The following is a 14,187-nucleotide window of genomic DNA, read 5'->3' on the forward strand; positions in this document are numbered from 1 at the left end:
CATACATAATTAAATACTGTGACACATTTATTAAAATAACACATACCATACATAATTAAATACTGTGACACATTTGGCTTTACCTCTTTTCCCATTTTGTCTATTTTACGCATAATGTTGTTTAAGTCTAAAACAGCCAAAGGATTCCAGGTTGGTGGAAGTGAACCTGGACGAAAATGTGTTCTCGAGCCCTGATGAAAGAAACAAAAATAAATTATTTGAAGTATATTTAAATTCAATAAACTGATGTTATTAAAATATGTTACAGAAATAAAACAAAAAATAATTTCATTTTTTCTAATAAAAATAAAATTTTGCAAAATAGAAGACCATAATTAAAAGTAAAGTGCATTTCCTTACAGGTTTGCTGTTTATAACTGGATTAGTTGATATTATTAAGTACTTTTATATAAACTTCGAGAGTTGTAACGAGTCGAAAATCAAACAAGAAATTTATTATTTATAATTATTAAAACATATGAACGAAACAAAAGAAAAGTACTCATTATACTTTATATAAATATATTCAACTTATTCTTGAAACTTATAGTTCATACTTTCAACTACAGGACAAAAATCTCTCGAGTTGGTTGTGATTTCCTTTTTCATTAAGATTAAAGTGCCAGATTAATTATTGATGGTTAGAAATATTGTCAAAAGATGGCACTGTAAGTCATCACAGCAAAATATATTTACTTTTGCATTGAAGCGTATTAGTGGATTAAAGCATAAAAATATAGTATTTATTTGGGTGGCTTACATTTTTATAATGTAACAGGTGTTCCTCCTCATACACTTTATAAGTTTCAACTCCTAATTCCTTTGCCATACGCAGTATGTGGTTTTGTGTTGGTCCAACGTAAGCACCTCCAAGATCCACATATTTTGTCAATGGATCCTAAAGAATAAACATACAAATTGTTGTGTTTATAGGTAGGTTGGTTGTAATTAAGCAAACAAACTACACAATGAGTTATCTGCGTTCTGCCCACCACGGGTATCGAAACGCGGTTTCTAGAGATAAACTATTGTGCTACTGGGAAAACTTTAATAACTTCTGAAGTGGAATTTCTGAATGGAGAGAAATAATATTTTGTCAAAATAAAATAGTGCTACGAGGTCTAAACAAATGTTAAAAATAAAATAGAGGTACTTTTGATATTAAATAAATTTTTATTTCCTAAACGCATATTTTTAAGCTTAATACTAATATATGACTAATTTATAAAAAAAAGTTTCGAAAGTTAGTATTTTAATTCGGTGGTCATTTTTATTACGCTTGTTTTGAATTTCGCGTAAAGCTACACGAAGGCTATCTGCGCTAGCCGTCCCTAATTTTGCAGTGTAAGACTAAAAGGAAAGCAGCTAGTCAACACCACCCATCGTCAACTCTTGGACTACTTTTTTTTACCAACGAATAGTGGTATTGATCGTCACATTATAACGCCCCACGGCGGAATGGGCGAGCGTGTTTGGTGTGACAGGGATTCGAACCCGTGACCATTAGATTACGAGTCGAGTGCCTTATCCACCTGGTCATGCCGGGCTTTTATTATGCACTCACAATTTGTTGCAGACGCAAACCATGGTTCCTCAGATTCACAATCCGGCAGCTACAGCAGTTATTCTGTTCTGAAGCAACTTTAGAAATATTAAGTGGAAAATACGCTTACTATTAGATATTCATTTGTAGTGTGTATTTGTGTGTTTTTTTGCATTTGGTGAAATTCATAATCACATTTAAAAGATGTATTACTTCAACAAAAGATTCAGTGGCTACTTGAATTTACCTGAGTGGAAAATAGTAGGCATTTGTATATTATTAATAAAATTAAAGATTGTATGAAATAAACATTAACTGAATTATAACATTATGTAGAGTAAACAAAGTTAGAGGTAACATTTCAACAAAACTGTCAACTTTCCGAAGTTTTCTTAGATTATCAACAATATAACGTATGAAAACATTAGAATAATAATTAAAAAAACAAAGTTACGGTGATATTTTAGTTGGACTGAACGGCGTGAATCTGTAGTTAACTAGACTGCATCTCGAATAATGTGTTTATAGTTTACAGACATAGAAGGACGGCCACCCAGACGCGTTACAGCAATCGTCAATCCTCTCTGTCACAACAGAGAACCGAGAATGCCCGCCCGGATCGATACAGAGTTACGTTTTACTTGCTGTATTACTGAAAGGTTGCACTGGTACTCTGTTTATTCCAGCAAGCTGTGTGTTCGGTTCTAAGCCATGACTGAATTCACAACAGGCAGCAACAGTGAAGTTCTAGTGGCTTTCACTTCCAGTTTATACCCTCAAGTTCACAGACGTTATAACAACCATTCACTGTATTGTGGACTGATCGTGTTTTAAACTATCAACATTAAGAATAATTCGTTAACACTGTTAATCTATAGTTGCCACAAATGTTTATTCCCAAACTTGTTTACAATAAACGTAATTCTATGTTTATCGTTTAATCAAAGAGTTTTCAAGTGCTTACACTTTTTTAACCAATTACGAGGACGTTTTTTATGTACTTTAATTTTGTTTAAAAATGTTTTGACCATCACTGAGTCAGCGGTACGTTTACGGACTTATCATGCTAAAATCCGATGTTAAATTCTCCGTGTTGGTAAGAACGATTATGTATTGTGAAGCTATGTGTTGAGACAAACATATTTTACTTTATAGACACACAGATTCTGAAGGGACTTTTTTAGTTAATGTTGAAACATATACATAACGATATATGTAAATGATTCAAGTTAAAATAAGTTTCTTAGAACAATCGCTTTTATTTCGAATTTCTTAACTTCTAAACCAGTTATCCATGTATAATGTTATCTATGTATAATGTTATCCATGTATAATTCTTTTTCCAATAGTTGTTTATAACGTTTAAATGAATGTTATTAGGGACTATTCACAATTTTCAACATTTAAAATTATCGAATATTATTTCATAATTCCTAAACCCCTTAATTATTTTTATTGAAAATCATAATGTTGAAATATAAGGTTGTGTGACGTAGTGAAATAAACGCTCTATTAATCACATTTCTTAACAAAAAGGTATTGTAAAAAAGATACCTTACTAACACTACCAATAATATTTTACGCATTTTATCGAAAATAAAGTTTGTTTGTTTAGAATTTCGCGCAAAGCTACGCGAGGGCTATCTGCGATAGCTGTCACTAATTTAGCGGTGTAAGACTAGAGGGAAGACAGCTAGTCATCAACACCCACCGCCAACTCTTGGGCTACTCTTTTACCAACGAATAGTGGAATTGACCGTCACATTATAACGCTCCCACGGCTGAACGGGCGAGCATGTTTGGTGCGACGGGAATTCGAACCCGCGACCTTCAGACGACGAGTCGAACGCCTTAACCCACTTGGCCATACCGGACACTTTATCGAAAAGAATGTTACTCACACATCTTCGTTTATCATACAGTGTTGGATAAGATTTTATGACGGAATGGTCCTTAATTAACTTCAATATAAACATATGTTTACATGACAAAGAGGACCTAAACACAGCTACATAAATAGCTAATAACTAAAGTGTAAAATCTGCAAGTTACTTCTCCAACAAAATAAACAATGATACTGGTATTGTAACAGAGTTACCATATAAAGATTTAGGGTTCGTAGCATGATGAACTGTCTGTTAAATTCTTGCAATAAACCTGTCTCTCTGTTTTTATTTTATTAAACAATGAAATGATACCACTGAGTTTCTGAGTCCAGTAATAGATATCTAACACATTATAAAAGTCTAACATAATAATGTGGGTGTAGATAGTACTTGTACACTGGCGGATTTAGGAAGTTGGTGACTATGGTGGTTGGCCATCTCCTTTTTATATTGTTTAAAATAATTACGTCACATTTTTAAACAATATGGAAAGGGGTGGCTAGCTACACTCCCTAAATCCTCTACCGCTATGTGTTGCAATGGGAAAGGTATTTCATCACTCAGATCCCCGTCTCAGACATTAGTGCTTATGTGTCAAATTTTGTATCTCAATGTCTTCATCTCGTAATCTTCTTCACTTGTAATTCTAAACATCGATACCAAGGTTTTGAAAACATCGTGTTATTGGTATCTTCAATCAGACAAGTTAATGTTATTTTTTTACAAGATCACTTATCTTTAGTTACAAGTAAGTTTTCTTTACTGGAGAATATAAGGTCTGGATATTTTGTAGTAATGATAAAGAGGTCGTTATACGAAATATCGTGACCTGTGGTTTCTGTAGGTGAAGGAATAGCTGAGTGACTGGGTTTAATTAATAGACAAACTGTCCTATTGGATACTCCTAAATGTTCACAGACTCTAGGTTTTAAGTAGCATGCTATCTTGCCAATAAATAGATTAATTATTCAAGTTACTATAACATTAGCTAATGATTATAACCTTATTTTCAGGTTTCTTTGAAAATGAATTAAACATGTTCCGAAACGTTCAAAGATTTTTGCAAATGTTCTTTCGTCTTCCCACCGCCTTCATCTTTATTAGTGATTTAGAACTGATATCATGGGAAGGTAAAGGGTCAACAAAAAATGTCGTCAACCTTTGACCTACTTTTATATAATGGTTTTGACCCTTGTTTTTATAATACACTGATTGCTTCCATTGCTCGAGCGCATTTTTTTTTTCTCTAACTGGACATGAACATTAAATTTTTGGATTAAAAACCCGTGCACATCAACAACCAGTCCAAGGCTGTCCCTTTAGTATAATGTCTCACCAAACTCTAACATTACATAAATAAAACTTTTCAAGTATTTGCATGATGGGTTGCATAAACATGTACTGTAAAGTGTGAAATTTCATAAGGAATGTTTTATTTACGTAATGCTAAACCTAACATTAGTAATAGTTTCAAGTGTAAACTACTGTCTCTATTGGTTCTCATCAGAGCACTGATTAAGATAACATTTGCATCTGATTCCAAAACAAAAGTATTCAAAGAATTAAAAACAACATAACAGTCACGTCAGCGAACTTAACGTGTTGTAATCTAATACAGATTTTTATGTCCTTCCAGTATCATGTTCGTATGGCAAATAATTTTTGCTTCGTTGGATCTTGCCTAATGCTACTAAAATTCATTTTAGCTTATCTTCAAGTAATGAGTTGTTCTTCAATACGCATCAGGTCTCGAAACGTACTCGTTTCGTTAATGTTCTTCCGCCAACACGGTCTCTTGCTTCTAACACAATCACCTCTACTTCCGCCTCATCCAACCATTTTGCAGCACTCAATCCTGGAAAGAAATAAAATTGTGAATTATACGACTGGAAAGGAAATATAAAATTACCACGATGTGTCGTTTGTTTCCTTTTAAATTATATTTCCAAATTATTAATTTATTAATTAATTACTTTAAAATTTAACATTCAATTCACAAACAGTATTTAACACAGGCGATGTTCCTCTGTGAAATAAAATCACCTGAAATAGTGTAACTGTTGTTGCTTTTTGCAGAGAGACAATAACAACTGTAATTCATCCTCTCCAGCTTGATAAAAACCTAAAACAGGTTACTTACGATTATTTTTTATCCTGGTGTAGTTAGTATATTGGCTAAATTCATCAATAGTGTAAGATTTTACTCGAAGAATGTCCATCGTATGACGTGTTACAACGTTTCAAAGTTGCCACTATTATAACGTTTACCACACAGCTGGAGAAAACAATGACGTACTCACATAAGCTTATGTAGGTGTATTAAAAGTTTACACCTGTTAGTCACATGTACGTTATGCATAGCGATAAAGAAAGTTTTCCCGTATAACGTAATGTTTGAATACGTGAAAGTAATGGAAAAGTTTCTAGAAAACGAAAGCAAGATGCTGGAACTAATTCATAAGAGTTTCTATGTGATAGAAGAGTATATAAGATAATATGTAAAGCACATTATATTTGTCCATAATTGTTGCCGATGGAGCCTTTCGTAGCAGTATTAGGACTGCTCAGGCTATTTATATTACTATCATTAGCATAATGCCTGTTACTAGTTATCATGACATATTCTAAATTATGTTAATGACAGAACATCTTTATTTACGCCACAAAACATCGTAATTGGGGTAAGGATTTTTAGACAGGCACCCCAGTGGGACAGTGGTATGTCTGTGAACTTACACTCTAAAAACCGGGTTTCGATACCCGTGGTGAGCACAGCACAGATATCCCATTGTGCTTAATTCTAAACACACAAAATTTTTAGACACTATATTGTTTTAACACCACATAATATATTATTGGTTACTATTTTGTTGATATAACCTGCTTGATATTCAGTTGTTTTCGCTTATTAATTTGAAATTTGTTAATAAAAATAGTAACACGAAACCATTTGATAAAGAAAACAGTTAGTGAAATACGAATTTTGGTATGCAACTTAAAAAAATACTTTAACGATATTTTGTTTTCTGGTTTGGTTTAAATTTTGCGCAAAGCTACATGAGGGCTATCGGCACTAGCCGTTACTAATTTAACAGTGAAAGTCTAGTTATCACCACCCACCCATCAAGTAGCCAGCTCTTGGGCTACTCTATTATCACATTATGTTTCCACGGTTCTTATCTTATTGAATGGTAAGGTTTGACTGTGTCACTCCAGCAGCTCCAGCGTGCGGAGTGTATTTTTGTGGCAGTGGATAAGAAACCATGAATCATCGGATTGACAGTCCGGGCACACTTGGCTCTTGTATTTTGAATTGGAGAATTCGAACATTGGATATGAAAATGCTGGTACAACAGAAATGCGTTTGTATTTGTATAAAAAACTGAAGTGTTTTCGTGGCTGTTTTACGGCTTTAACTTAAACGCGTGCGCAGATAATGAAATGACTTAAGAGGACGAATACGTGGCAGCAGTTTCGATACTTCGAGATCTTGTTACTGGTTCAGTGCTATATTTTAAATGTGAAATTCAGAATACATTTAAAAATGTACAGTTACCAACGGATCTGTAGGTTTAACATTTACTATGCTTAACCTTTAGTTCTAAACGTCGTAATCCAGTAGTTGATAATAAACATTAAGTGAAATATAGTATAACCTAAGTATAACTTAAGAGCGATAATTATCGTTACGGCAGTATAGTTGTGTTCGAGACTTAAAAAAAAATAAAAAAAATCCATAAATATATTATTGCGCATGCGTCGCAATAATAGCGTAAATAGAACTATGGAAATCGCGTTAAGACTGGAAAATATATATATACATACATGTGTGTGTGTGTGTGAGTTTTTGCTGTCTAATGAAATACCTATCGACTTATTCGAGAGAACTCGTTTAACCTGTATATAAAGTGAACAGTTGAGCTTGTTTACGGGTTACGAAAATCAAAATCTAATAAGAGTTTGGCCAACATTCAAATAATAGAAAATAAAATAATTTATGATTAATTAAAACACATAACTGTGTAGGAACACTGTGTGAACAAAACATTACACGAGTGATTAATTAAAACACATAACTGTGTAGGAACACTGTGTTAACAAAACATTACACGAGTGATTAATTAAAACACATAGCTGTGTAGGAACACTGTGTGAACAAAACATTACACGTGATTAATTAAAACACATAACTGTGTAGGAACACTGTGTTAACAAAACATTACACAAGTGCTCGTCCATCCAACGTTTTACAGTGCTACCTCAACATTTGTTGCAAGTTATTTTGATTCATAACGTTTATCAACTTCTATATATATGCAGATAAACAATAAATAAGACATTTAAACGAACCAGCTTGTGTGAAATTTTGATGTATAGAATACAGTAGAATACAGGTTAGTCCCTTTATTTGTCAATGGAAAGTTTGTTATATGGAACATTTAATGTGAATATCGGATTCCAATCATAGTTCTGTTGTTGTGTGTGTTTTCTTACAGCAAAGCCACATCGGGTTATCTGCTGTGTCTACTGAGCCCCTAATCTTAGCATTATAAATCCGTAGACTTACCGCTGTACTAACGGGGTACATATAATTTTTTTAATTACACATTAATTATTAAGTAGCTTTCTCCTATGTTTAGACTGCTGATATTTATGGCATCTTCAGTGAAGATTGTTAGAGAAGTCCTGAGGATTGTAGCTATGTTGGTAGTAGCTAGGATTCGATCCCGGGTCTTCTTGACGGAAATCTGGTGTAATATTTATTCGACTAGGGTTCTTCCCATTAAAACCTGGGATACTTTGATTCACATTCCAAAATTTCAGATTATTCAATTTATTTCGTGGTATTCAAGGTGAGGTATTGTAGATATATTGGTATTAGTGAGTATTTTATGTTCACTATGTTCCTGAATTCTAGTTTTCGTTTGCCTTTACTCCTAAGTATTGAAATCGAAACTTGTGGGGAATTGGAAGTGCTGTTGATTTTGTTTCCTTTGGGTATTTAATAGATTTATTGTGTACTAGATGTGACATGAATTGTGGCTTCTACGTTCATGTTGCTTTTATATATATATATATCCTCTGTATGTTTATTGAAAGACCTCTGACGTGTTGCAATATGGCTGTAATTTTCTTAGTTAATCTTGGTGTCTGTTTTCCTTACTTCATTCTTTATGGAGCGTTCTGTTAACGAGGGTTTCAGTAATATGTTATTTCTACCATCTTCTTTAGTTTCTACGGTGTTACAAATGTTATTTGTTCTTGAAACTAAACAATCGTTACACTGTTGGGATATTTTGATGAAAGGTCGCAGTATTCATTGCTATCTGCGGATTGCTTGTAAACTTACCGATATCTGTGGTTTTCCTTTAACATATCGGTATCCATTTGTTTCCTGTAAAGATACTGGTACCTACTTTTTACCCTGTAAACTTACCCGTATCTCAGGGCTTCTTGAAACTCCTGTGGTATATGAATTTTGATTCTTAGTAGCCATCGTGATAAGTAAGGATAATTTATATTCTTCAGAGTCCGTTGTCAGTTTTATCATAGGATGTTATTTGTTTAGCTGGTTCATGAAATAATGTAACTAACAGGGGAGACAACAGTCAAGCGAATAACGCCTCAGACGTCCATGAAAAAAACCCAGGATTGAATCCCGGCTGCTACTTTCTCAGGACTTCTCTGACGACACCGGATTAGCTGCCGAAACGTGGAATAGAAAAACTATTATATGGTTATGTTTGCTAATTAATACTTGGATTTATATGGTTAACCAAGAAAACATTTGTTTCCGAATTTCTCACAAATTGCAATCTAAGCATAATTTTGAATGGATAGACTGGAGAGAATTCCATCAGCACCTACCACCTGCTCTTTCGTGATCGAATAGTGAAAGTTGTTACGCACATCCAAAGTGCCGAATATGTTTTTTGCGGCAATAGATCGCGATGAATCCCGATGGGTGGGTGTGCTATAAGAGTGACGGTCATATCCCCGTATTGGATCAGTCCAAGAATAGTTGTTGTTGACTTACCTCTACTTATCATTCAATTCAACAGGAGAGATAGCTGTGTATGAGTACCTCTTGAGAGTCGGTAGGGGGCGCACAATTATGACTATAGTAGCGAGTGATTACACTTGAAACGACAAATATAAAAATAGAGAATTTTTTTTTTAACTACCATACAAATAATATCATTATGAAATATTAGTAACAATTGATATGGGAAAATAACGGGAGGGAGTAGCAAAACACGTGTACAAACAAGTTTATGTAAAGTGTTCCATAATCCATTTAGAGAATGAAAATCACAACTTCTGAATGTCCATCTCGACAAGTTGATCAAACAGCATACCGTAGACTCTACATCTGGCGACTTAAACGGTATGTGTTCTTATGGAGGTACATAAATACCAATTTCACTTTCAAGCTGCTTAAGGTAAGCGACAATCTAATGCGAGGCACAACTGGAAGCCTCTTCTAAGATTAACCATACCCTGTTAGTCTCGTTTCCAGATGGTGATCTTTCTTTATTATGTTACATACTGTTGCCAGGGTCACATACACGAATTTTGCCATTGAATTTGAGTTTGTGGGTTTTCATCTGTTTTAATATGTCGCACTTTGCTCACCTTGGTTGGAGTGTGACTTATTGCAGGTCTCTTTACGGATGGTCCTGGTACCTGAAATCGATGCACATTTTTCTGCTTTACAATGCCATTAAATACAAGAGATTTCTCCGTTTGGAAATTATAAATTCTGATCTAAATACATCTCTATGATATAAGTGTAGGAATACTTGGCGTCGATTTATTTGTTTGATTGTATTGTTGTTAATTTAGCGCAAAGCTGCACAATGTATAGTTTGTGCTTTACCTACCAATGACATAAGCAGGCTCACCGCTGAAATTTTGCGTCGGAAATGGCTGCTACATTATTTCTAAACGCAACCAACTTCCAGTGACATCACACAACTCACGTGAGCTAAACAATGTAAAAATATAATTAAAATATCTTCTATTCCGTTCCTGCTTTATATCAGTTGTGGTTATCACACAGCTTACTGATTTGCATATTAAAATAGGCTTAATATGATTTTCTCATACGTCTGCCACCTTGTGTTTATACTTGAATATTCTAGTTATACGTTCATCTATAAATGTCGTTGAAATTGAGAATCTACTAATTTAAACACGTTGTTAGTGTGTACATGCTTTATAGTACATGCGGATAAAAAGTTTCATTGCTACTATTCTGTTATCCAAATCATGTATCCACAGAATAGCTGGTATAACAAATACATTTGAGTTCCAAAAATTGTTTAATCTCGAAGTTTAAGTTCGAGGATAGTCCAGTATTTTCACTATGATAATCTCTCTTTGATTAACTTGTGTACAGAATTACTAGTGAGGTGTGAAATTATCCAAAACTAGTGTAATCCAGTAATACACGTATTTGTTGATCTGGACCTCTCTTGTACTTCGAGATTAAACAATTTTCAAAATACTAAGTCTATTTATCGGAGATGGCCTGGCATGGCCAGGTGGTTAAGGCACTCGACTCGTAATCTGAGGATCGTGAGTTCGAATCTCCGTCACACCAAACATGCTCGCCCTTTTAGCCGTGGGGGCGTTATAATGTGACGGTCAGTCTCACTATTCGTTGGTAAAGAGTAGCCCAAGAGTTGGCGGTGGGTGGTGATGACTAGCTGCCTTCCCTCTAGTCTTACACTGCATAAATAGGGACGGCTAGCACAGATAGCTCTCGTGTAGCTTTTCGCGAAATTCAAACAAACCTATTTATTAGAGCTAGTAGTTTGTCGAAATGGCTTTTCTAATTAGAATTAAGTAGTCTGATTGACAACAGTGTAAACGTTGTAAAAAAAAGATATTGTAATTAGTTTTGGGGTCGAGACTCCACGAGGAAACATTTTCCTTGAAGGTTCTTTTAATCTATTGTTTTGCTATTAAATACTTTAACTGATACAGAAATGAGCGTTAATGACTTGTTTGTTTCTTGTCAAGCGTAAAACAATACAATGGGCTGTCTGTGCCTGTTACAGGTATCGAAAACCCATGTTATAAGCCTCCAAACTTATCGCTGAGCCACCTGGTGGCAAACCTTATTGGTAAAAACTCTTTTCCTTAAGCACACATACATTTATAACTGTTCTTTAGTTCTATAATATTTTACTAAAATATGTTATCTTGAAGTAATGGTGGGAAAGTTAGTGAGTAAGATAATAAAGTAACAATACATGAGTTCTGGTTGAACGTGACTAGAAAACGTAATCGTGTGTTTTAGAGACCCGTATATATAATTAGAGTTGTTTTTTTTGTTTTGTTTTCAAATTCAAGCGTATTTATAGAAGCTGTGCCATCTTTATTTTCAAACTTTCTTTTATGTTGTCCATCACAATATTTTAATCTCTTTACGCGTTCATAAATTGAACCAAAGATTTTAGAAGAGTCTGTATATCAAATTAAACGTCTCTTCATAAATATGCGTACCTATAAAACGGGAATGTGAACAACAGGTTGATCTATTTTTTGAAATTTCACTTTACACACTAGAACAACACAACCTTTTGTCTTTTGTTATTTAAAATAATGCTAATATTATTCCATATTTTCAGGACCTATAAAACTGTATTCAAACAAACGCAGCAACGAGTCACTGTATAAAATATAGAATTGTCTTTTTTATTATGTCATGGATTTCTTTGATTATACATTAAAAAAAACAGTGTTTAAGGAATACGAAATTACCATTGAAATACATTGTACTAATGTTGCATTCCAGTACATGACAGTAGTCTTACCATTGAAATACATTGTACTAATGTTGCATTCCAGTACATGACAGTAGTCTTACCATTGAAATACATTGTACTAATGTTGCATTCCAGTACATGACAGTAGTCTTACCATTGAAATACATTGTACTAATGTTGCATTCCAGTACATGACAGTAGTCTTACCATTGAAATACATTGTACTAATGTTGCATTCCAGTACATGTGTGAGTGAATACAAATGTAATAATGTTATAGAAACCTTTTCCACATTATCTCACGAACGAATTGGTTGCTAAGCAACTACTGAATCAGAAACGTCTCCATTGTTATTGTCGTTAATATAACGGAAAACCTCTAGAAAAACGCCTATAATTACTTTGTAGGGAGCAGAACAATGTTTCGACCTTCTTTGGTCATCGTCAGGTTCACAAAGAAAGAAAGAGGTATCTGACGATGACCGAAGAAGGTCGAAACGTTGTTCGCTCCTCTAAGTAAAAAAAATAAAACATTCTCAACCCAAACGAGCCGTTTCTACATATATATTTTTCTCTACAAGTGGGTTTTCTCATCATCACCGATTATAACTTCCGACTATGTATCACATCATAAAGCAATTTTTTGTACATGTATGTACCCGCTTGGACACCTGTCAGTCTACGGTTTTACAGTGCTGAAACCAGGGGTTCGATTACCCTCGGTAGACAGAGCAGCTAGTCCAACGTGGGTTTGCTATAAGTAAAACAAACAATCCTTCCATATGTGGCACACCAAAGTAACTACATTACATGTGTCACACGTCAATGAACTGCTTTTTTCACATGTGTCACACGACAAAGAAATTTATTCACCTATGCGTCGCAAGGTAAACAACAGATCTCTAAAACACTTAGAATTTCTTAAGACTAACAAATAGCAATATTTTTAAAATGCCACTTTTAAACTACGCTATCTTTTAATCAGATAAAACACGTTAAATCTACCTTCGTAAGTTTCGTTCACTGAATGTGAAACTTACGCACCCCAACGTGGCTGCGTTACGATTGTACAAACTTCATCTAATGGATGACTTTTTTTTTTTTTCTCGCAACTCCACGCTCGTGATGTTTAGAAATTAAGTAAATTACCAGATGAGATCTCTGAGTGTCAAGTGCAACATGCCAATATTTCAAAGTACAACATAGTGATAAGAACAGCACATGATAATATCTTTGTAAACCTATCTTGTAGTACAGCAGCTCCTTTGTTACACCTACACTCTTCTTTCGTTATTCAGAAATCACTCCACTCTATTTATCTACAATCTATCACGTAGTTCAACTGTTATATTACTACATCTACCTTGCGTTCTCTCCTTGTTCAGTGGTTTTATTATTAAATTTTTAGTGTGAACTGTAAACATCTTGATAAATAATTTGAGTTATCAGTGTACTTGGCTGATATCTGAGTTTGAATTGATGTCTTAAAACACGATGCACTGCGAAAAACACTGGTGATGTATCAGTATTTGTTTTTTCCAGAATGTCAGTTTCGTAGCAGAGTGTTGATTGGACCCATTTGGTTTTTGCAATGCATAAGATCAGTATCAAAACATTTTCTTTTTAACATGTTTAATTTTCTTATCTGTGTTTCAAGAGTCATGATTTAGAAAGTGCACGTGTTTGTTCCCTGCTCCAATAAACTGACTTTTCCGGTTCTTTTCTACACTGTCTTCTCATGGTAGATAGCTTTTGTATATAATACTATTATTTGTTAGTATATGTGATATAACATATTCAAAACTCATATGTTTATATGTTCACTACAATGATAAATGTAAATACAGAAAGTATAAACCTATGTTATTACGAGATTTGTCTTAACGTCGATTACTTGATACAACAAAGGTTATTCTTTTGTCAACAACAGATATGTCTGCTTTCTAGTCTGTTTCAATAAGCCTGTTTTGTATTTCACATTT

At 34.1% G+C, this 14,187-nt stretch overlaps 1 protein-coding gene across 2 annotated transcripts in view; it reads right to left on the reverse strand.

Annotated features, from left to right (window-relative positions):
- LOC143222573 (amine oxidase [flavin-containing]-like) overlaps positions 1–5,283 on the reverse strand; it is a 39,498-nt gene extending 34,215 nt beyond the window's left edge. Inside the window, exons 1-3 of one of the 2 annotated variants that reach the window (XM_076449244.1) lie at positions 5,190–5,283; positions 761–898; positions 84–191 (exon numbers count right to left, since the gene is read on the reverse strand). In XM_076449244.1, coding sequence (XP_076305359.1) covers positions 84–191; positions 761–829 — 177 coding nt within the window. In that variant the 5' untranslated portion in view covers positions 830–898; positions 5,190–5,283. Of the gene's footprint in view, positions 1–83; positions 192–760; positions 899–1,997; positions 2,116–5,189 lie in introns of those variants that run through there. The other variant, XM_076449245.1, reaches the window with a different exon arrangement.
- Positions 5,284–14,187: the final 8,904 nt, after the last annotated feature.

The sequence above is a fragment of the Tachypleus tridentatus genome, chromosome 8 (genome assembly GCF_004210375.1).
Source record: "Tachypleus tridentatus isolate NWPU-2018 chromosome 8, ASM421037v1, whole genome shotgun sequence".
Lineage (NCBI taxonomy): Eukaryota > Metazoa > Arthropoda > Merostomata > Xiphosura > Limulidae > Tachypleus > Tachypleus tridentatus.